This window comes from Spermophilus citellus (genome assembly GCF_964194105.1).
Source record: "Spermophilus citellus genome assembly, chromosome: 4".
NCBI classification, from domain to species: Eukaryota; Metazoa; Chordata; class Mammalia; order Rodentia; family Sciuridae; genus Spermophilus; species Spermophilus citellus.
Window position 1 is genome coordinate 185,168,532 of NC_138185.1, and position 25,029 is coordinate 185,193,560.

General features: G+C 31.9%; 1 protein-coding gene across 3 annotated transcripts in view; it reads left to right on the forward strand.

The window, feature by feature from the left end:
• STRN3 (striatin 3) overlaps positions 1–25,029 on the forward strand; it is a 90,609-nt gene that overhangs the window by 49,052 nt on the left and 16,528 nt on the right. Inside the window, exons 6-10 of one of the 3 annotated variants that reach the window (XM_081293456.1) lie at positions 2,822–2,951; positions 4,470–4,611; positions 9,751–9,861; positions 19,282–19,422; positions 23,784–23,917. In XM_081293456.1, the coding sequence (XP_081149582.1) occupies positions 2,822–2,951; positions 4,470–4,611; positions 9,751–9,861; positions 19,282–19,422; positions 23,784–23,917 (658 nt within the window). The remainder of the gene's footprint in view (positions 1–2,821; positions 2,952–4,469; positions 4,612–9,750; positions 9,862–19,281; positions 19,423–23,783; positions 23,918–25,029) is intronic. The other 2 variants (XM_081293457.1, XM_081293458.1) reach the window with 2 other exon arrangements.

A 25,029-nucleotide genomic window follows, 5' to 3' on the forward strand; every position in this document is an offset into this window, starting at 1 on the left:
GAGTAACATAGGTGAAAACATCGAAAAAAGAGAGAGAGAATAGAATAATATTTTCAAAGTGTCAAATACCAAATTAGTTGATTTAGAACTTAGAAATTGAGACTGGGTTGTGGTAAGTAGTAGAGCACTTGCCTAACATGTGTGAGGCACTGGGTTCAATCCTCAGCACCACATAAAAATAAATAAAATAAAGGTATCGTGTCCATCTACAACTTAGAAAAAATAAAAAGAACTTAGAAATTAATAATATCCACAGTTTATAAGCTAATGTTATTTTATACCCTTAATGTATTTTGATGACATATAATTGTCTAAAACGTGTTCTATAAACTTGGTAATTCAAGTCAACGCAAGCTTTTTTTATTTGGTTGTGCTGGGTTGAACCCAGGGTCTTGTGCATGCAAGACAAGCACTCTACCAACTGAGCTAGTGCAAGCTTTTTTTTAAATTATTTAATATTTTTATTAATTATTGATGGACCTTTATTTATTTATATGTGGTGCTGAGAATCAGACCCAGAGCCTCTCACATGCTAGGCAAGCGCTCTACCACTGGGCCACAACCCCAACCCCCTAACACAAGCTTTTGATTTAGGGTTTTTACTTCTGAGAAAAAGGCTCTTTAATAAAGTCAATTCGATATCATATAGGGCTTATATTTTCTTTACTCTGATTTCAGGAAGCATTAAGTATTTTGTAGCATTAGAGAAAAAGTATCACCATGCATTTTCAACCACTGGTTAGTCTGTACAGCTAACCATACTAAGTAGTTCATAGAATTTATCAATATTTCAGACTAATGAAGTTTGCTGTAGCATACCTGAGTCTGAAATCTGAATTAAAGGTCCATGACAGACTATGTTGTTTTTCCTAAAACTTCTTGCTTTTGCAAGATAATGACTTCATAGTAGTAGTTTTTATGGGGGTGGGAGGAAACAGGCAAAAGCCATATACTACAAGCTCTGACTTCTTAACAAACTTTTTAATTGTACATTATAGTATTGTTGGCACAGCATTATGTACAGTAGATCTAGAACTTCTCATCTTTGAATCTCTACACATTGAACAAATCCTCATTTCCCCCTCCCTCCAGATCATGGTAGCCACCATTCTACTAAGTTATTAATGGGCTATTGAAAACTCCTAGGAATAAGAAAAGGGTATAACATGTGTATAGAGATTTCAGCAAAATGGTATTTTATCACGTTCTTATTTATAATAGGAAAAAAAATCAGAAGCAAACTTACTATCCAATAGTAAAGAATGATAAATTTTAGACTCATCGTATTAGGGGCAGTATGCCTAATGGTTAAGAGTGTGAATTCTGAAGATAGACTGGATTTGAATCCTAACTTTATACCACTTACTAACTTCGACTTTGGGCATAGGACCTTGTATTTCCAGTTTTGCAAAATGGGGATCATAGGATTGATGTGAGAAAGAAATGAATTAATGTAAGACAATTATAACAGTGCCTGGTATGTAGTAAACATTATGTGTTTGATCTTATGGAGTATTATGTATCCAAGTGAAATGTTAATCCCCCTAAGAGTAGTGTTTACTAGATTCTACATAGTCATCATCACTGTTCTGTTTCTTCCTTTTTTAAAAAAATTTTTTTTTAATACCTTAATTTTATTTATTTTTATGTGGTGCTGAGGATTGAACCCAGGGCCTCACATGTGCTAGGCAAGTGCTTTCTGCCACTGAGCCACAACCCCAGCCTGTGTTCTGTTTCTTAATTTGTAGTAGGATGTTTTGGGTGTATTATAAAATATCTACTTAAGTTGATTCAGTTCTTACGTAGATCTTGTGAGAAAAACTGTGCAATGTCTAAATAATGGTCTGATTTATCTTTGAATCTCCTGCTATCATTCCTTTTCCTTTTTGTACTCTGTTTATAATCTCAGGGCCAAAATTTATAGCCTTCCTCTAGAAAGTACACTGATTCTTTTTAATCATTTTACTGTCTAGCCTATCTTTTGACCTAATTTTATTTTCCCTTCATCTTGATATATTAATTTTTTATTCTATTATTTGCTTTTTTTTTTTTAAAGAGAGAGTGAGAGACAGAGAGAGAGAGAGAGAATTTTTTTTAATCTTTATTTTTTAGTTTTCGGCGGGCACAACATCTTTGTTGGTATGTGGTGCTGAGGATCGAACCCGGGCCGCACGCACGCCAGGCGAGCGCGCTACCACTTGAGCCACATCCCCAGCCCCTATTATTTGCTTTTTTAAGATGAGAGGTACTAAATTGTTGACAAAGAAAAGAAATTTGTAATACAGACTTCCATTTAAACATGGACGTCAAAGGCATTTGCTTTCCAAAAGTTCTGCACAAATGACTGTAAAGGGCTTAGTTCTGTGAAGGGCTTAAAATGAATCAACATAATGGAACAAAAAAATTGGTTACAGCTAGGCACAGTGGCACATGCCTATAATCCCAGCAATTTGGGAGGCAGGAAGACTGCCAAATTCAAGGCCAGCCTTGGCAACATAGCAAGATCTGTCTCAAAGGAAAAAGTAGCCCTTGCCTAGTATTTGTGAGGCCACATTTGTGGGCTCAATCTCCAGTACCACCAGGAGAAAAAAAAAGAGAAAAAAATAAAGATACCAAGGGGGTGGGTGCAGGGGACAGGGCTTGGGAGTTCAGTGGTAGAATCCTTGCCCAGTGTATACAAGGTCTTGGGTTTGATTCTCAACACTGGAAACAGAGAAAAAGAAGAAACAAACAAAAAAGCGGGCATTTAAAATAGGAACCAAAAAGAAATATTGGAAATCAACCTTTATGCCTTTGGTTTCATCTTTTTCCTTTCCCACAGGCCTACTGGTGATGTTCTTGAGACATTCAATTTCTTAGAAAATGCTGATGACAGTGATGAAGAAGAGGAAAATGACATGATTGAAGGCATCTCAGAAGGAAAAGATAAACATCGGCTGAATAAACACAAAGTAGGAAATCAGTTTTATATTCTTATTAGCTTTAGTATTTGAATAGTAATTTGAATAATAATTTTTTAGATAAGTTCCATTGGGAATGATTGATCATTGTTTATAGCATGGCACCTTAAAGTTTTATATATTTTCAATTCTTACTGAATTATGCTTATATAATGAGAATTATTATTTGCTGTATTGTTCATTAAACAGGCATGAAGAGGTCTGTTTTTATAGGACTAGTTTAGTAGGTTTTTATTTTAGTCTTTTTTTTTAAGTTGTAGTTGGACACATACCTTTATTTTATTTATTTTTAATTTTTATGTGGTGTTGAGGATTGAACCTAGTGCCTCACATGTTTGAGGCAAGTGCTCTACCACTGAGCTACAACCCTAGCCCCTAGTCCAGTGGTTTTGAAACTTTTTAAAAAAGTTAACATCCATGGACTGGGACTGGGGCTCAGTGGTAGTGCACTTGGGCTGGGACTGGGGCTCAGTGGTAGTGCACTTGCTGGCATGTGTGAAGCACTGGGTTCGATTCTCAGCACCACATATAAATAAATAATAAAGGTCTATCAACAGCTTAAAAAAAATACATGTATTAAAAAAAATGTTAACAACCTTGCCACTCTGGCCACAATTGAAAAATCACTGCTGAAATTTTCTCTTCATGTATAGTACACAGGTGATAAAATTACCTGAAGCTGCCATGGGTATATTCCCACCCTGGGTAAGGGAGTAATGTATGGACTGTAAATATGTGTCAACATTCTCATTCTTTGGTAAGGATAAATAAAACTTTGCTCATAACCTAACAAATAGATTTATTTTATTTTAGTGGTGATGGGATTGGCTACAGGAGCAAAAGTGGAGATCATCCATTTGTGAATTAACAGAATAGTGTTCAGTATTTCACAGATGTAAAAAAAGTTGTGAATAAATTTAGGTGTGGTACATTGGAATTTTTTAGTAATATAGAAAAAATACAATGTTCCTCAAAAGCTTCTAGTCTACAATGGCAGGTTTCAATTCTTACATATCCCACATGTATAATATATACTTTTAGAGAAACAGAGATTTTTTATTCTTTCCTACTCTTTTTGTTCTGGGAAGTAGGATGCTAATATCATACCATGAACTTAACATTAGTTATTAAGCTACATAGATCATGCATGCAATTTAATTCAAGTATATGAGCTCAATTCAAGATAAGCTGTCAGAATGCGAGTGAATCGTTCTTTAATGGGAGCACTGAGAGTCTACTATAATTAAAGAAGTTAACTCTTGATGAATAGCACTTTAACCATTTTTTATATCACAGTATTTGAATCACATCTTACAAATGGCTTGGCATAGCACTGTTGAACCATTTATCTAAGATATAATTTGAGACTTATAAATTACATAGAAAGTCTAAAAATTTGGATCCAAAATAATTTAAAAATGGGTGTGAAAACATGGTTATATGAAACACTAAAAGATCCTTTTAAAATTTAGGATTAAAAATAATTCTTGGTTTATATTCTGTTTATAGATAGGTAATGAAGGCTTAGCTGCAGACCTAACTGATGATCCTGATACAGAGGAAGCACTGAAAGAATTTGATTTTTTAGTGACTGCTGAAGATGGTGAAGGAGCTGGAGAAGCACGGAGTTCAGGGGATGGCACTGAATGGGGTAAGGTGATAAAGAAATATGGGGGTGGGAGGAAATCTATCATTTAAAGATAGAAAGATTATTATTATGTGGAATTTTTGTATCTGAAGGTATGGTGGAAGGTAAACAGAGAGCAAGGAGAAGTGGTATTGAATAATTACAGGGTATTTTGTACCAGTTTATTTAGATTTGGTAACTAAACTTTCATATTTTACATTTATCTTGATTTAAAGTTGAAATGTATTATTGATTTGGAAATCTCTTTCCTCATAGCTTTTTTTTTTAATAAGCATTACTCATTGTTAGACATTCCATTATTTCATTTGATTAGTCTAGATTTAAGAGGACACAAGTCTGAGTAAGTAGGGTATTACCTGACTTATTGATAGGCAGGAATACAGCTCTACAATGAGCAAGATTTAATGAAGACATTAAACTTTTTCACATGTAATAGTCAGTGTGCAAATGGTAAGGCCTCAGTTTTGGAAGTCATACATAATGCTAATAATAATTCAGCCAAAACCAAAAGAGAGAAAACAGTCTGTCTGTACAGGGCTAAAAACTCTATTTGGTAGTAAAATAAAAGTCTAAAAAAAATATTTTAAGGCAATAGATTATGTCCAGTGTGTTTTCCCTGTTAAAAATGTTCATTCAATCATTGTTGAATATTGACATGTTGTCTGGTAGGGGTGGAACTCAGAAGTGTTTATAGAGCTTTATTGGAGAAGATTATGTTAATACATCAAAGTTTTGCTTTATTACTATCAAGAGCAGTTATCACCAAATTGTTTAAAACTACTTTGGTGATAGAAATCATAACTTGGAGCTTTAAAAAAATTCCTCATTTGTGTATTGAATCTGAAGATTGCTAATAGCAAAAGAGAAAAACCTTCTATTAAGATGATATTTATTGACTTTCTTGATATAAAAATTGATTACTTAAAAGATTTCAATTTTTTTATTAAGGTTTCTCTTTTTTCTTTTTCAACTATCTTTCTCTTTTTAAAAAAAATCTTTATTTTGTTTATTTGTTTTTATGTGGTGCTAAGGATCGAACCCAGTGCCTCACAGGTGCGAGGCAAGCGCTCTGCCACTGAGCCACAACCCCAGTCCTTATTAAGGTTTTTCATTGGGTATAATTTCAACCTCATATTTAGATCTTTCTTTTTTCTTCTAAATGGAAATGGAAGACCATAAACTCCACAGTTGCTTTCTAGACTTAGTATGTTTTTGTACTTATTATCTGAAAATGGCAATATTTTAGAAATTTATTCTTACTCAGGAGAAACAGTATAAGATTCCATTTTTTGTTTTGGTTTTTCCCCCTAGTTTCTAAATGTATCCCATTCAATGTTGGAAATTTTTTTTCTAATAATTTTAAAAGTACTAATATTTTGTTATTATTAATATTTTAAAAGTACCTAGTATTTTATAATGCAAGTATATTTCAGAAGATTTGGAACCCATAAATAAATGTGTAGAAGAAAATTAAAATATACCTATATGCTACTTTGTAGTGAGAACCAGTTAACATTTGTATTAGCATATGACTATTTATATGTAATTTATTTAAATAACAGAGGGTTTATCAAGCATCTGTTTAGCTAAATCTTGGCAGATATTCATTCCTATTGCCTGAACCTAAAGTGACTAGAACTTTAACTCTTAGTTAAAAACATAAACAAAAATTTCAGGAATTTAATTTGTGAAATTAAATTAAATGTTTTATTATTTTAATTAAAAAGTACCCAGTTATGTACAACTGAATGGTCCTTCTGTCCAAAGACTTTCTAAGGCAAAGTTCAGTACTTTATGTACTTTTTATTATCAGCATTTGAGTGACCTATGTCTCATTATGTAAGTGGAAGTAACCAGTAAAGCCTCTTAATTCCAGGTGGAACTGAAACATTAAAACATTTTAAGTTTTTTTTTTTGTTTTGTTTTTGGTACCAGGGAGTGAACCCAGGAGCACTTACCCATTGAGCCCCAGCCCTGTTTTTAATCTTTTATTTTGAGAAAGGGTCTTGTTAAGTTGCATAGGGCCTTGCTAACTGGCTGAGGATGGCTTTGAACTTAAGTTCTTGATGAAATAAAGAACTCTCCAGTACAAAGTGGCTCAAGTATTTTTTTCCCATAAGAAAAACTATCAAAGGACCTATACAATATTCTTAAAGTTCATCATTTGTACTCAACAAATGTCATTAATTTTGTCTGAAACAAAGAGGATAGATATGCAACATTCCTTTTATATTTATTTAATTTTCTAGGGATTTTAATAAATTTATAAATGGGAAGGTGGTGATTTTCATATTCAAATTATTGGGTTAAGAAGATTTTAGCATAAAAAAAGAACACAGATTTTTTAAAAATAAATTCTGAATCCTTTTATAAAATCACTGCTACTTAGAAAGATTTAATCCTCTCTTTTAAAAAGAAACTTTTTTTTTTTTAAGTTATAAATGGACACAATACCTTTATTTTACTTATTTTTGTGTGGTGCCAAGGATCACACCCAGTGCCTCAGGTGTGATAGGCAAGCCCTCTAACCCTGAACTACAATCCCAGCCCTTAATTCTTTTTTTATCTGTCATTTACACGAGGTAGTCCGAGATTGATGTTAGTAATTTTTAAGTTCTTCTCATTAAAAATTTAAGACACCAACTTTTTTTTTTTTTTAATCCCCCTCATAGACACTAGACATTTTTAAGGATGTTTGAAACTTACTCTTTGAAACTGTGATCTCTGGAAATTAATAGGACTACAAAATACCATTGCTACCTGAATCTATGTTTTTAAATACTGTGGGTAAAGTGTTGAATATTTGCACGAAATGAAGTTAGTTACAAATTTATGCTACAGTTAGATGATTTGTATAATTCCTCTACTTTGGTAATCAGAATTATCATAACAGAAATATTATGTTTTTGTAGTTTTGAGTTGTTAGGAGTCAACTTTTTTGTGCATGTTTGTGCTTTCTTTTAGACAAAAAACCGTTCCCATAATTTATTCAACCTCATTTCTCGGTATTTTTCCCCCCCTAGATTTTTTAAAAACAGGATTAAACTGTAGAAGATTATGCTGCTTCTTCCCCTTTGCTCTTACGTAATTCTTATAAGCAATATCAAATCAACTGTTACTTAACAGGCAAGTTTTAGGATGTTGTTTGTGCACATATGCATTCACCAACCTATTCTTTGCACTGCCTAAGTTTACCTTTGTTTTCTAGATTTGAGGTTATCTTGCAAGTAATATTTGTGTTTTTTCCTTAAGCTTATCCTTTTTTCATTCTCTTTGCTTTTTCACTCCACTCTTTTTTGCTACTGTAGTTAGAGCTATTCACAGCTTTAATCTCTCTACAAAGGTCTTTTAGAAAAACTGTTCAACTATATTAATTAAAATTGTCTGTCCTAATTTCCTAAATAAACTTTATATCATTCAAGTGAGGTTTTTTCCTCTCTGATATAAAAAGTATTTCCTCAAATGTGTCAGTTTGTCTTGCTTGAAGTAGCTGACAGTAGTTGTTAGCAGTCATTAAGAAGACTGCAAAATGATTAATTATTTGGATCACATTTTTCTAGGTGTATTCAGTAAATTGACAAGATTCCTGACATAATACAATTTTCAGGAAACTTCATGATTAGAGTACTTGAAAACTTTATTTTCTCTTAAGTCAGTATTACAACTATGTTATGAACAGTATTATAGATTGCAGATTTGACAGTCCTACCTGTTAATTTCAGTTTGCATAACCTAGTTTCAAGTAAAGTTAGCAAATTGAAGCATATACTTTAGTTTTTTGTATATTGACCACCTATAATTATAGGTGTAGTCTTCAGAGAATAACTCAAAATTGTAGTGATAAAGACTCAAGGTACAGTAAATATTTGAATTTCTGTGTGCTGTTCAAATATGAAAATTTCTTGTTTGCTACATACAATAGTGTATAAGTGGAAAGGTGCGTTTTTTTTTATGTGTGTGTGTTTTGTTTTTGTTTTTTAATTTTATGTCCACATTATAGGTTGAGTCAGGAAGGCTTTGCAAGTTTCTAAGATTATAAACTAGAATATACTGAATTAACAAGTATTTTTTCACTAAAATTTTATTATTCAGTCTGATTGGCTTAGCCTAGGTGTTTTGATATAATTTTTATTTAACAACAGGGTTTCATAAGCTCCTAATTGTTAATCTCTAAGTTAAATTTCCCAATAATATGACTGCTTTAAAACTAAGTAAAAGAATCCCCTAAGTACTTAAAATAATTATGAAAGACTTAACTATTTTTGTACTGCCTCTTTTTAATGTTTTTTCTCTAGTTCACTATGAGTGAGTTTTTTTGAGGCACAGCATTTACTTAAAACAAATAGTTATTACTCACTGAAGTGTTATCTTTAGCAGATGTATAGCAAGATATTTTCACTTCTCCATGCTTGTCACTGTTTTATCTTACCCTAAAAAAATCAACTCTAAAAAATTCTTCAGTGGAATTTGAGTTTTGTGTTTTTTGTTTTTGTTTTTGCTAATCTTAGTTGTAGTCCAAAGGAAGAAGGTAATGAATGAGATGTTGAAATATTTGGGTAGGGTGGGGACAGAAGTGGGATTCTCTGAATGCTTTGTATGAATTATTTGAGACATTGTATTTTGGAACTATATGTATGTATTATATTGGACTAGAATGCCTCTCCATTAGTACAGTTTTCCTGTGCATGCAGAATCAGTGTGACAGAAGGTGCATGAATATTTTCATCAATGAGATGGCACTGACTTTTCTAGCTTGCACTTATATGAGTATTTCGCATGTAATTCATTCATTTGCTTTTATAATGCTGGCTGTATAATTTTTATTAACATTTTTATAAAGATGCAGTGATCTATTTTTTATAATATTAGATTTCTAACGTCAGTCCATTGAAAGAATAATCTTCAAATTTGTAATACATAAAAATGAACCACTATTGGTATTAAATGTTTAGAAATGTTTAGTAACTTGGGCATTTAGTTTTGAGTTGTGAATACCAAAACTGAGACTGCACCTTTAAAATATTTTGAGTATATGCTATTAAACATTTTTATTATGATTATGTAAAGCTATAATAATTTACTGCCAACAGCTTGCATTGCCAACTGCTGATGTTTTTTCTTTTAATAATATGCTGCATGTAGATAAAGATGACCTCTCCCCAACTGCTGAGGTTTGGGATGTAGACCAGGGACTAATAAGTAAACTGAAGGAACAGTACAAGAAGGAACGAAAGGGGAAGAAAGGGGTGAAGAGTAAGTGCAGATTCTGACTATTATAATTTTTGTTTACCGATACTGAGAATAAAAGTTTTTGATTGTTTTTTTATGTCATTTTATGTTTTGTTTCATAAAGGGGGCAACTAACTTTAAACTTTGTCTGTTGTATAATTGAAACTTATGGATATTATTTAGAATGTTATTGATCAAGGAGGAAATCCTTTTACATATGTGGGCAAGAGTGAAGGAAAAAATTTTTTTTAAAGCTCTTATAAAGTTTACCAAATTGGTAAGGAATATTGGAATTAAAAATAGTAGATATTCATTCAAAAAGGAAAAATAAATTTCTCCATTTTTGATACATAGGGAATTAAAGCTATAACCAACTCATATCCAAGTTAGTTTGGGAATTTTTACATACAATAAGCAAGAAAGCCCCTTCCAAGTTTCTGCTTTCTGATAATAATCCAACAGAAATAATAGCCACAAAACTTCTACTGGCTCGTATTTTCTTGGCTACTAGGAAGGGTAATGGTGATGTCTATTTAGTCAAATAGCTGGGTGTCTTTTGGTATCAGGGTATATTTTTCAATGTGTTTTATTTAGCCAATGTACTGCAGAAGTATAAATACAGTTGTGTTATTTATTTCTCTGTATAATTAATTCATTTTCATTCTGTGAAGCAAACTTTTTGGGAAAAAAGAAAAACACCCACAGTGGGGAAAAACGACCCACATAAAAACCTTCTTCAGACCTGTGGAAACCCTTGAAACTTATTTTGGGGCTGTTGACTCCTAGTCTCATCTTTTTTGCTTTATCAAAGAATGTATGATAAAGGTAAAACCACAGAGGCATTCTTTCATATTCTTTTTTCTAGTGACACGTAGAAAAGTTTACAAAATGACACGTATAAAGAATGAAAATTTCCTTCAGTAAAGCATTTTTTGAGTGATTTATTGTAGAAGCTAATAAGAGGGATTTTGGAGGATTTTACCTGTTTTATAAGTTTTTGTAACTGTAAGCTAGTTTGTGTTATTGCATATAAATTAAAGGGCAAACTATTCTTCAAGAAGTTTCACACTATTGGGAACTGCTTATTATATGGAGTAATATTTGGTGCTAAACTAGGACTGTGTTCAGATTTAAAATCATTTACTTATAATGTGTGCATGAGTATGAGAGTATGATTGCATGGTTGACTTTTAGGATAGATAAAATGAAGTTACATCTTTAGTATTTAGTTTTCTTTCTTTCTTTTTGATACTGGAGATTGAACCCAGGGGCACTTTACCACAGAGCTGCATCCCCAGTCCTTTTATCTTTGGAGACAGGTTCTCACTAAGGAACTGTGGCTGGCCTCAAGTTTGCAGTATTTCTACCTTAGCTTCCTGAGGTGCTGGAATTACAGGAGTGCCCCACTGCATCAGGCTGTTTTTCTTTTTAAGAAATGAAGTGTTTATTTTAATATTAGATTGCTTTATATATGTTGTCATGGAGTTAATCTGCTGAAGGTTTCTTTAGAAATTCTTAGGTAATGTTGCTTCCAATTTAAAATAGAAGTTTCCCATTTATTTTTTTTTATGATAAATCTGTATCTTTTTGAGGTTCGGAAATACAAGTCATTTCACTGTCTTTTTAGTTGTAGGTTTTACATTTTTCTAAAAATCCCTTTTAAAATAAATACCTGCTTAATAAATATTAAAAACAGATGAACAAAAATCAAATCGTTAAATCTTCATTAAAAATGTGCCGATTTAGCTAACAGTTCATAGAAAACATCGCTTTATGTCAGCTAATATTTTTGTATGTTTTCAACTTTTTTCTTTTCCCTTTTTTAACTAAGCCACCCTATTGCCAATACTGGTGAAGCCAGTATGTGAAATGAGTGAAAGGGAGCTATTGATTGAATCAGGATCTAGAGACTATTGCTCTCATGCCTCAATGGTATCTTATTATCTAGATATGTATTATTTGGCCCACTCTCCTTTAATTTTGATTTTATATATTTTTAAATTAACTTTGTATATATAATTATAAAAACATTCATGTCATTTAGACAATGTAAGAAATATATAGAAATATAAAGAAAAAAGTAAAAATCACCTGTAATCCTACTATCCAGATATTATGCCTAACATTTAGCATAATTATTCATATTTTACTACAAATCTTGTAAAAACAAACTTTTTTATTTTTCAACAAGAATTAAGAAAATTTTTTTTTAATTGTGAGTGAACCTTTATTTTTTTTTTATTTGCCTGTAGTGCTGAGAATCAAACCCAGTGCCTCACATGCCAGGCAAGCGCTTTACCACTGAGCTACAACACAGCCCAAGAATATTATGTATTTTTTAAACTCATTGTTTCGTGTTTTTAAATCATGTAAAATTTCGGTGGTTATATAGTGTTTCATTTTGTGAATTTTACCTAGCCTCCATTTGTGAATCTTTTAGGTGGTTTAAAATTTTTAAATGTTAAGTATCACTGTCTTTAAGATTACCTATGTAAATAGACATAGGGTTGAGGTTTCTGGCAATGTCTCAGGAAAGAATAATTAAGAAAAAAAATAAACATTAACTTTTTACATTTACTTTGACATTCCTTAAATTTAAAAACTTTGGCTCGTGAATACAGAAATTGTTGACTTTGAATCTCTAACATGAAGATGAAAATTAAAGAAATGCAATATATCCTCAGTGGTTGCCTAAAACTGTGGATGGTACCAAATCCTATATGCTGTTTTTTTTTTTTAATACATATGTGCCTGTGATAAAATTTATAGTAAGTTACAGTAAGCAATTAGTAAGAATTTACCATCAACCCAGCAACCTCAAGTATAATTTTTTTGTTCCCTTTAGTTAGGAACTTTGTACCTTTTCATTTTAAGTATGCTTCCTTGATGTGTCAGAATTGTTGGCCTTTGCCTTGGGGCCCTTTTTTTTTTTTTTTTCCAGTAAAACAAGAGCTCCTTGAACACAAGCACTGTGTGACTGTGGTATTTAATCTGAAAACCAAGAAAGCTACTTAAGTTGAATAATGAATGTGTAGCATATACAGCATGGATTTGTTAGACAGAAGCAAATCCTGGGCAGGACAAAACTCATATTTTATTACTCAGAATGGTATGCAATTTAAAACTTTAGAAATTGTTTATTTCTGGAATTTTCTATTTAATCTTTTCAGGCTCTGGTTACCGTAGGTTACTGAAATCAGAAAACAGAACCACAGATAACAGGGCATCACTATGAAAACTTTTTAAAATGGATCATAAACTTCTAATAGTCTTAATTCAGGTAGATCATCATATTAATACTAAGCTATAACTTAGTTTATGAATTTTCTTAGCATTTTTATTATCTAGGCTTTGTTTTTATTCTGATATTTTCCTAGGTGTAGCTTTGTATAATTAGGACAATTCATAAAACTATAGGCTTTTTTTTTTTTTAAGAGAGAGAGAGAATTTTTAATATTTATTTTTTAGTTTTCGGCGGACACAACATCTTTGTATGTGGTGCTGAGGATCGAACCCCGGGCCGCACGCATGCCAGGCAAGCGCACTACCGCTTGAGCCACATCCCCAGCCCAAAACTATAGGCTTTTGATTTCTTTTTTCCTTTGCTCCAGAATGTGAATAAATTATACCTACTGGATCTTAGTGCTAAGTGTGTGCAGAATTTTTTTTCCTCCAGCTGCTTTGAGGGAAAACAATTATTTTCTAACTTTACTATAAGGATTCAGCAGGTGTAATTTATTTATTTTTATGTGGTGCTGAGGATTGAACCCAAGGCCTCGCACGTGTTAGGCGAGCACTCTACCACTGAGCTACAACTCAGCCCCAAGAATACTTGCTTTTTTAACTTCGTAAAGATTTATCCAAGACTTGATTCTTAAATAGAAAGATTTTTAAAGTACTTAAAGTTTCTCTGTCTTTAGGCTTGTTTACTCCATTCTACCCTTTTTTAACTGTGAGGCGAGAGTTAAAAATGACAATCTTTGTACTTCAGTATTTTTTTCTTACTAAGTAAGATATATTTTAGAGATGTTAAGACCATAAAATTAAGGAGATTTTAATGTGGTTATTTTGGTTTCAGACTTCAAAAGGTTAAGCTCTGTTTTCTTTTAATTTTTTATTAAGATATAATATCTGACTTAAGAATAAGTTGCAAAAATAGCACAGAAAATTCCATATACTTTTCACCCTAATTCCCTAGCCCTTAACACTTTATCACAATTGCTTTATACTTTTCTTTCTATAAATGTGTACATTTTTTTGAACAGTTCAGAAAACTAAATTATAGATGTTCTCCCTGATACTTCAGGGTATATTACCTGACCATCGAAGTATTCTGTTTCACAACCACAATTCAATGGTGAAAATCAAGAAATTCGTATTGATAAAATATTCTAACCCAAAGCCTAATTTTCTTTGACTTTTTAATAAATGTTCTATAATTTGGGAATGGAAGTGTGAGGGAAAGTGCTTCATGTTTTGTTAAAAATCTTGTACTGATTGGATTATTTCTATCTCCCCCTCCCCTCCATTTTTGCTATATTTTTATAGGACATGTAAATTAATAGTGATTAAAAATCACATAGAGTGTAGCATCTGAAGTAAGTGTGAAGCATCTGAAATCTGGGGTCTTTATTTAGAATGAAATATGTGCTAAAGCTTTAAAAGATTTTTTTTTTTTTTGGTATTTGTTTCTGATTTTGAACATAAAAAGTTTAAACTGTGCATTGCAATGACCTTTTTTTCTTTGATAGGTGCCCTTATTTATATCCTATTGTGACTCCTATGCTATATTATACCTATAAAATTAGGCTCATCAAGAAGACAAAACTATTTCATTTTCTTTCTTCGGAAGATCTGAAGCCTTTCTCCATTTTAAGGATTCACATTCTGAGAATGTGTTTGCAGTTTCTGCCTCTTCATAGATGGACTTGTCTTAATTTTTCTAATTATTTTCATGTATACTAACTTTCCTATCTTTTCTGTGTGTAGAATATTATTTTCTTTCTTTACTGATGTTACAGGATTGCTGTACATTTTCTGATTTAAATAATATTACTGGAAAATGGTAGTCTTTTATCTTTTTCTATATTTCTTTTAAATATAAACTATGTGAGCTTCTCTGGATCATTTTCTAGTTTTCATTTTTTGAGCTTTGTAGTCTATATTTCTTTTAAATATAAACTATGTGAGCTTCTCTGGATCATTTTTCTAGTTTTCATTTTTTGAGCTTTGTAGTAGTAATTGTCATTTACTGATCCAGATCCAAGATAACAGATTTTAAAGTGTAACTGCAGTCTAAGTATCTCAAACTAGGCATTTTCAGTACATTTATGAAGAAGTTAATTTTTAGCAGTAATTTTCAGTAGCTTTCAGAAGCACCTTGCACATGCTATATGATATTTGTGATTTTTAAAAAGAAAAAAAAAAACGCTTATTTTCAGCAGATACAGCTTGAACATTCCTAATCCAAAAATCTGCAATCCAGAATGTTCTAAAATCAGAAACAAAGTTTTGGATTTTGGAGCATTTAGATTTTGAATTTTAAGATTAGGATGCTTGACTGGTAAAAATCAATGCAAATATTCAGAAATTTTTAAAAACACTTCTGATGCTTGGTTCCAAGCATTTCCAATAAGAGATACTCAGCCTGCAGTATAAATTCCAAAAACACATAAAATGTGCTATATTCTCTCTTGCATCAAATTAAAGACAAAAAGAAAATTGTTATGTAGCAAAGGATTTCAACTAAAGGATGTGGCTGTTTTCTGTTTCTGATTTTTAATTTCACACTTGTAAAATGAACCAATCCCTCTTTCCCTCCCTTTTTCAAAGAAATATCTTATTCTAGGTATTTTTGCCTAGAGTTAGAAAGATGCTTTCAGTCACTGCATTTTTTAAAACCACAGAATCATTTTGCAGCTCAAAGTTATTTTTCCTTAACATTGAGGTGGCATGATTATTTAAGATAGTTGTCATATGAAATATTTAATTATAATGATAGAAACTAGAACAGATCTAGTATATAAGCTTATTTTTAGCTTATCTCTTTCATATTGGTTTTGCTTCAGAATATAAGGGTAGTTGACAAGCAGAGTACATATTTGAGAAAGAGAAAACATTAGATTAGTAACAAGTACTATTTTACTTATGGTAATAAAGTATATAGGAAGATAAATTTCATGTCACAAGTTTGTGTGAATTTAAAAACACTAACATAATGCAATAGTATAGTTTGGCTTGCATGTGGGCATAATCAGTGTCCTCATTTTACTGCAATCTAAAAGATGTATGTTTATATAGGACTTGGAAGTCACAATTAAGATGTATTTGTATTTTTTGTAATTCAAAGTCTTTCTTGCTATAAAAATTTTTCTCATAAATTCTAGCAGCAGTTGAGAACTGGCTTTTATTTAATCCTTAGTCTTCCAGTATGCCTTTAAATATTGGTTTAATATGTGTAACATTCTGTTACATTAATACTATTATAAGTATCTCATTACTGCTAATTATATTTCAGATTTTTATATGAAATTGTTTAATATTTATATTTAAAATATTGCATAATTTTAGAAAGCAAATGAAGACATTAAATTTGCAATTGAAAGATGGTTTATACAGTAGATTTCTGGTTATGAAATTGCTTTCATCTTTTGACAGCTTTTGAGAAGCTAGAATTGGAGTAGAGAAGTTTCAATTGAATGTTTGGCTGTCATATACAAATAACAATAATGATATAATTTGGGATCCTGAATGTGAACGGTGACTGGTGACTTTCACCACATGCAGTTGTGCATGCCTGTAATCCCAGCAATTTGTGAGCCTGATGCAGGAGGATCTCAAGTTTGAGGGCTCAGCAATTTAGTGAGACCCTGTCTCAAAAAAAAAAAAAAAAAAAAAAAAAAAAGGCTGGGAATGTAGCTCAGTGCTTGGGCTAGCATGTATTCAGGGTCTTTGGTTCAAGCTATAGTACAAACCAAAAATAAGAAAGAAAGAGGGAGAGAAAGAAAGAAACAATGACCTTCATATTGTCTTTTACTTTCCTACCCTTCTATATTTCCAAGTCTATGTGTACTAGATGATCATTATTTCACATAGTATATAGTAAAAAAATTCTTATCTCAAGTCTTTATTTTTTATATCAGTGTTCATAAGATGAAATTATGTGTAAGTCAAATTTTAAGGTATGTACAAGTATAATAAAAGTGAGCAGAGAGATCAACAAAATATTTACAGAGTAAATGTTAGTTTGGAGAAATGGGTAGATTTGAATAGGCCAAGGTGCATGTTAGAAGGGGTGTGTGTGTGTGTGTGTGTGTGTGTGTGTGTGAGAGAGAGAGAGAGAGAGAGAGAGAGAGAGAGAGATTGGGAGGGAGGATGTGTGAATTATTTACCTTTGTGAATAATAGGTGAAGACAGATAGGACATACTATGGCAGAAATAACTTCAGTGAACATTGTACTATATAGGAATTGCTCTGACTGTGGAAAATTAGCGGATTGTAGATCATTAAAAGATAAGATTGGATAGAAAAAAATCGGATCAGATTATGAACTTTGCAAAGTACAAGATTTTAGTTAACCTTGATCCAAAGAGTGTTGAAGTATCATCTGTGTTTTCAGAACAAGGGGTGATACAGTAAATATGAAGATTTTGGAAAAATTAATTTTGTTGTATTCAAATTTGATTGAAGGCAAGTGGAGCTTAAGAAATAGAGGGGGAAAATTTGAGAATTTGTTGTAGTAATCTATAAGAATGAAAGCCCTGATTAGATTAAACTCAGTAAAAAGAGATTAGCCTGAAGAATACTTTAAAGGATTCTTTTTAAAACAGTTTTGGTTCCCCACTTATTTTACAAATTTTAGGATTGTTAAGATTCAATTGCATGTGGCTGGGGATGTGGCTCAAGCGGTAGCACGCCGCCTGGCATGCGTGTGGCCCGGGTTCGATCCTCAGCACCACATACAAACAAAGATGTTGTGTCTGCCAAAAACTAAAAAAAAAAAATAAATAAAATATATATTAAAAAAAGATTCAATTGCAGAATTTTAAGTACAGGAACTAAGTTAGTGGTGGTAATGATTATACTAGTTGGTAAGTTAGAAAGGGGAGATATTTGTGAGGAAACATGTTTATTTTTTCACATTGAATTTAAGTGATAGTTGTACATCCACTTTACCTTTTTTTCATTTATTAGAGAATTTGTTTATTATCATTTCACTGGCCATGGGAAAATCCTCCAGTAACACCCAAATTTCTCAGTTATAATTATTTTAGAACATTTAGACTACATAATATTTACATACCTAGAAGTTGAGTTGTATAAATACTTTTAAGAAGTTAGGAATAGTTGTAAAGTAGAACTAATAAATGTGTCAGATTCCACTTATTTCCATTAAGTCTTACCATCTCATTGCCTGTCATTCTGTTAGGAATACATAGATAAATGATATTTCCTATAGAGTTACTAATATGTAGATAGCCACAATTGAGTTTAATAATCATAAAGCACTCTTAATTTCAGTCCATTAATGTTGACATTAGTTAGTGAATGTGAAGTCATATATTTTTGATCTTGGTTTTGCCTATTTAAATTGTTTTTATCGATTAAAGTATTTTTGTTGACTTTCCAAATATATTCTGACATTCTTAAAACTAAACTTTCTTTTAAAATACATGCTTAAAAATAAATGATTATTTCATTCTGAAGTTCCAAGTTAAAAGTAAAGACTATTCCACAATACAGCAGCAGATTTGGGGGTTTTTTTATGTTTTAGCCTGAATTATACAGATAGTAGCTAAAAAGTCTCTTAAATTTATGGTATCTGAAAATGCTGATGTTTTGTACCATTACAATAAGCTCAGAGAGCTCACAGGTAAATCAGTGTTTTCAAATCTGGAAAAAGTGAAAAAAAAATTTTAAGAGAAATTGGGATTAATTTGTTAGTGACAAATTTACACTAATGCAGCAGGAAAATACCTGTGGAAACACCAGGGAAAGTTAATTGTTTGTTGCGCCCTCATAAAAATAATTTGTGATTATTTCTTTAATTTTTTAAAATAATGAATTCAGTTGAAAAGTTCATGTTTTAATCTTTACACAAGTAAGCATTAATTTAAACAAATTTTTCCTTGTTTTAATGGTATCTTCTGAGTCTGAGCTTACAGAACTTGGGTTCGGTAACAACCCCCCACCCCCAATTGTATGTTTAAAGTATACAGTATATATATAAAATACACAAATATCAAAAGAATAATGAATATTTAAACTCTTCATGTGTTCTTGAGGGGGTGGTATAGAAAATTGAAGATATCTTTAATTACATGATATTTTAAAAACTGGGACTTCTAATAGCCTATTCTGTTAGCAAATTGGTTTACTAAAGGCTGTTAGCAAGTCAAGCGGTAGCCATTAAATGAACCTATACTGCTGACGTTAATTTACAGGGGTCAACAGAACAAAACTCTGCGACATGATAGCTGATCTGGGAGATGATGAGCTGCCCCACATCCCTTCAGGAAACATTAATCAGTCTAGGTCAGCCTCTACTAGAATGACTGATCATGAAGGTGCAAGAGCAGAGGAAGGTACAATATTTAGCTACCGTGTTTATTTACATTGTGCAAGACCTTAACTCCAAATCACATCTTAATATTATAAATTTGCTACTGTTTAAAATTTTGAAAATCTTTTTATATCAGAGAAGGTGTTGGGCAAGGTCTTGGTGTTATTGTCTTAGGGATTTTTGAAACTTTTGGTTTCTAACTCTTTGTTTTTGTGTTTAAAGTTAGATGGAGTTGTATCTTTCTTATATCTAACTTAGAAATCTAGTAGTGGGAAAATTTACAAAATTTAAAAAAACTACACAGTTTACCAAAATAAATTTAAAATAATACATATAGAAAAAGCTATTTAGTCATTTTGTCATGTGTTTTAAATTTAGCAATTGTTAATAACTACCACTTGCTAGGCAGTGTGCTCAGCATTTTACATATACATTACTTTATATCTAAAAAAATTATAATAATAATTTTGAAGACATCTTATACCCCCACCCCCACCCTTTTTTTCAGTGCAGGAGATCGAACGCAGGGCCTCACACATACTAGTCAGTTGTTATGCCTTTAAGTACATTCTTGGCACCATTTTATTCTCTTAAGATTTCTGTAGTTGGGGCTGGGGCTGGGGGCCCAGCTGTAGAGTACTTGCCTGGCACATGCGGGGCGCTGGGTTCAATCCTCAGCACCACATAAAAATAAATAAATAAAATAAAGGTATTGTGTCCAGCTACAACTAAAAAAAAAATTTTTTTTAAAGATTTTTGTAGTGATAACTAAAGTTAAATAATTTTGTCCTTTGTTCCTTGCCTTTATCACATAATTTGGGGGGGGTAGTAAGGAGGATTGAACTCGGGCATTCAACCACTGAGCCACCTTCCCATCCTATTTTTGTATTTTATTTAGAGACAGGGTCTCACTGAATTGCTTATTAGCACCTCGCTATTGCTGAGGCTGGCTTTGAACTCACTATCCTCCTGTCTCAGCCTCTCGAGCCTTTGGGATTACAGGCATGTGCCACCGCGCCAGATTTATCACATGTCAGTCTGTGGGATAATTTGAAGAAAGATAAGTCACTAAAATAATAAGTCACTAAGATAGTTATATATAATATAAAAATATACTAATTATTTTATTATAATAAAAGCAAAAGGAATGAAAAGTCACATCGTTTGTTGATTTTTGTGATCTCGTTTCTACTATTGAATTATTCTTATTTTGCTTTGGGAAGTAATTTCTTCCATTTTCTAAAATGCACATACCAACTCTATTATGTGCAGACAGAATGCCTTTATTTTATTTGTTTTTATTTTTATGTGGTGTTGAGGATTGATCCCAGTGTCTCACGCATGCTAGGCAAGCTCTCTGCCACTGAGCTATAGCCCCAGCCCTGTTTGTTTGTTTTTTAACCAAATAATGCATGGTACATTTGTTAGAATTTTTATAATTAATATACATTCTAAACTTCAGATTGTGCAGTTAAGACAAAGCCATATTAGCAGGAGTATAGATCCTTTTAAATGTTTCAGACTAGTGACTTAACATAAAAAAGCCAGTCAAAACTTACCACTACATAAAAATCAATTTAGAGCTGCCTCTGGGTAGTGTGTGTGTGTGTGTGTGTGTGTGTGTGTGTGTGTGTGTGTGGTGTGTTTTAGAGAAAAATGTAAGTCAGTAATATCTTTCATAGTGGTAGGAGGAAGGCAAGGGGAAGGTAAACCTTATTAAAATTTGTTAGAGACATTTGATTTTAACTTTGAACTGAGTTTGTAGTCTTATTTCGGTGGCAAATCCTTTCTTGTTTTCTTTTTTAATTCCTTGTTATACCTCAATTTTTAAGAACAAGTTACAACCTTTCAAGATATTGTTAGTAAAGACTTTAAAATATACCATGTTGCCACTGACATAAGTGGAAATTCTTTTGGGGGCTCTGTTCTTTAAATCTGATAAGATTTCAAGAGAAAGGAAGAGTTTCCCTTCAAAAAGAGGAGTAATAATAAATAATGACCATTCCTATCATTGAATTAAAAACCTTAATTTTTTTATTTGAATTGCTGATGACATTTTATGCTTATGTACACACGTACCATGGGTAATTACATTAACATTAATAAGATGAATTTGTAGAATGGAAATTAGCTTTGTTGGCAGGGAAACAAGGACAAACAAATTGAGTATTTACTGTGATTACCATGTGCCACAGTGATGGGTGATATTGAAAATAAAAATAATAGCTTAAGTGATATTTTTTTTGTGCACCCAGATATACATGTAAATAAATGCTGAGTAAGAGGAATGGCTTGCTTAATACAAATAAATATGTGTGCATAGAAAAAGGGATAGAAATATAGTTACATGATTAATTACAAATAAGTATAATACTTTTTGGTAAATGTGGTTAATCTAAAACTCCAGTAAAACAAGCTAATATTGCCAACTAGTTAATATTGTCAAAGTATTTTCTTTCACATACCCCTAAAGTAGTCAATGGTTGATCAGAAATAATCCTGCAAAAATAATGTTATATTTAAGTTGTTTAATTGAGCTTTTAAGCTTTGTGGTAGTGAATGTAAGTGGAAGGAATAGCATTTTAACTTAGAAACAAATTATCTTTGTACTGGCAAAAGATGCTTTTGAGTAAATTTTACTTACTGACTGATAAAATTGTTCTTAAACATAATTTTAAACTTGATTTTAAAGCTCTTAGTTATTTCTGGTATTACCAATAAGTGAACAGTAGAAATGAAAAGATCAGTGCTACAGCTTGTTCAGGTTCAGCAAGTATAGTCATTAAAAGATGAATTAAATACTATCTAGTGTCCCCATTTATATATATTTTCTGGCAGTGCTTTCAAATTCACTTTACATCATTTGCTAAATTTAGCAAATAGCATAGTTTAATAGGATAAAAATAACAACATATAGCTGGGAGTGGTAGCACATGCCTGTAATCTCAGTGGCTTAGGAGGCTGAGGGAGGAGGATGAAGTTCAAAATTAGCCTCAGCAGTGGTGAGGCGCTAAGCAACTCAGTGAGACCCTGTCTCTAAATAAAATACAAAATAGGGCTGGGGATGTGGCTCCGTGGTCGAGTGCCCTTGAGTTCAGTGCCCAGTACCGCATCCCCCCCCCCCCCAAAAAAAAACAACCCACAAAGTATTCTAAATAAAGATAAGTTTTACTATGGCCATAGTGTATGTGTGTATATATTGTATATTCTCAGAATTATTTTCAATAGTATTAGTGAATGCTTATTTTAATATATCATTTTTCATAGGAATTTTTAAAAATTATCAGCTTGAGCTTTTGAATGCTTTTTTCCCCAATTTGTTCATGAATTTTAAGTGTATTTTGATATGTTGTTTTGTATTATAATTACTCCAGTATTTTTTCTTGCCATCTTAATGTTAACATTTTGCTTTTAAAGCACATGTTTGAAATGATAAAATTATTGCTTACACAAACTGTCACAGCAATAGTATAGTCAGTCATTCAAATTATAGTAGTTTAACTGGTCAATAGTATGTATAGAGGAAAATATTTTAAATAATTTAATTGGAACTTCTAATATCAACATGGGAAACTGTAATGATGTACATGATACAGATGAGAAAACTAAGCAAAATGAAGCTTTCATTTCAGTTATATTTGAAATTGAAATGGCCATTCTGATTAAAAAATGTAAAGTTTTATAATCATTATACTTCAGTTGTGTCATTTTAAAAGTGTCATGGTAAATAAAAGAGGACATTAAAATAAAAATTGTAGTCACAGTTTTAAAACTGGAGGGCATTCTGAAGAACACACGAATTAACCTTATAGGAGACTTAGCAGTAGAGGTACCTTTTTTCTAGGCCATTGTTGTCACTGATATACTGTCACAGTATACTGGAAACCATTCACATTTGAATGCTTTGTTTTTAATCTTTAGATTTAAAAAGATTTTTTTTTAATCTTTAGAAAGAAAAGGACTTAGCAGCAGCTTGTTCACTTTTTAAAAATACTGTATAAGCTACTTTGAAGTTGATGGTAGAGGTTTATTCTCCTATGACTAGCTGAAATCTGATATTTAACTCCTTTACTTAATCAAAAATTTTTCTATTTCTTATTTACTGAAGTGATATGGGATTTGAATAGACAAAACTTTTGTGCCCTACCTCCCACCCTGGAATAGTGTCCGTAGTGCATATTTGATATGTAGAGGATAACTACATTGCAGTTTCAACACATGTGTTTATTACTAGTAATAGGATTTTTTGAGTGGAAGTGGGAAAATAGAAATTCATAAATATTACTGAATTATGTAACTGTTTAGTGCTTAAATTTCCCCCACAATATTTGTCTTGTACTGTATGATTTTTCAGCATTTAAGAAGCGGTTTTGTTCTTTATAGCTGAACCAATAACGTTTCCATCTGGAGGAGGCAAGTCATTTATTATGGGTTCTGATGATGTTTTGTTAAGTGTACTGGGCCTTGGAGACCTTGCAGACTTGACGGTAACAAATGATGCAGACTATAGTTATGATGTAAGTGCAGTTTTATTTTTAATTTTTTTAATGATTTAATAGAAGGCTTCCTTATTTTTTGGAATCACTTATAAAGCAGAATTAATGTCAAGGTGCATGGAAAAGATAAGTTTTAAGTGTGTCAATGTGTTGATTTGAAGTGACATATAGTTTTCTAACTTTCTTCGTGGTGTTTAAATTTTTCTTAGGTATTTTGTTGGATTAGCTAGGTGTTTGGATGATTACCTTAAAATATTGGTCAGCAAACACATCTTGAATAGTCTATTCTCAATTATCTTACAGAAATTAAGCCTATTTTACCTTCAGGTTACTTCTTAAAATAAAAAATGTTTTATTTTTGAGGTTTAATCTGCTTAAGGATAATGTTAAAGTTGGCTTGCATCATTTTCTAAGTATTTAATTCCATTTGAGGGCTAGGTAGAGCATTCAGGAGGAGTGGGAAGGACAGCATAAGAGGTGAAAATAGTCTTGGAATAAATTTTTTCTAGACATTTAATATTCAATTGAGAGTTAACTATACTTGTTTAGATTTTTATATTATTATGGTTTTTCAGCAGATTAGTTTTTTACTTTTACGGCATATCTTTTTTCTACCTTTTTCCCCCGCAGGGGTGCTTAACCACTGAGCCACATCCCCATCCCTTTTGACTTTTATTTGGAGATAGGGGTCTCGCTAAGTTGCTGAGGCTGGCTTTGAACTTGTGATCCTCCTGCCTCAGCTTCCTGAGCTGCTGGGATTACAGGTGTACGCCACTGCGCCTGGCTTTTACATTTTATATTTATTTAGTGTGCTTTTTAGAGACATGAGCCTTGGTAGGCTTAATTATTCTCATTAATATTTTTAAAGTATATATGCAGCTAAATTATAGTAAACTTTACTGCTTTAGAAGTGGTTTCACAGCTTATCTTTACAGATGAAGAAATAAAAATTAAAAGATTAACCTCTGTCAATCAAGAATTAGACAAATGGTTTGAAAATATTATTAACAGGTCCTTAGCTCAGTTTCTAGAAAGTACCTTAACTTGCTGCCTTTAAAAACTTCACATGCCAGTAATTTCCTAAATGACAACTGTACTGTTTGCCCTTGGATATTTGCTAATTTATGTGTGTG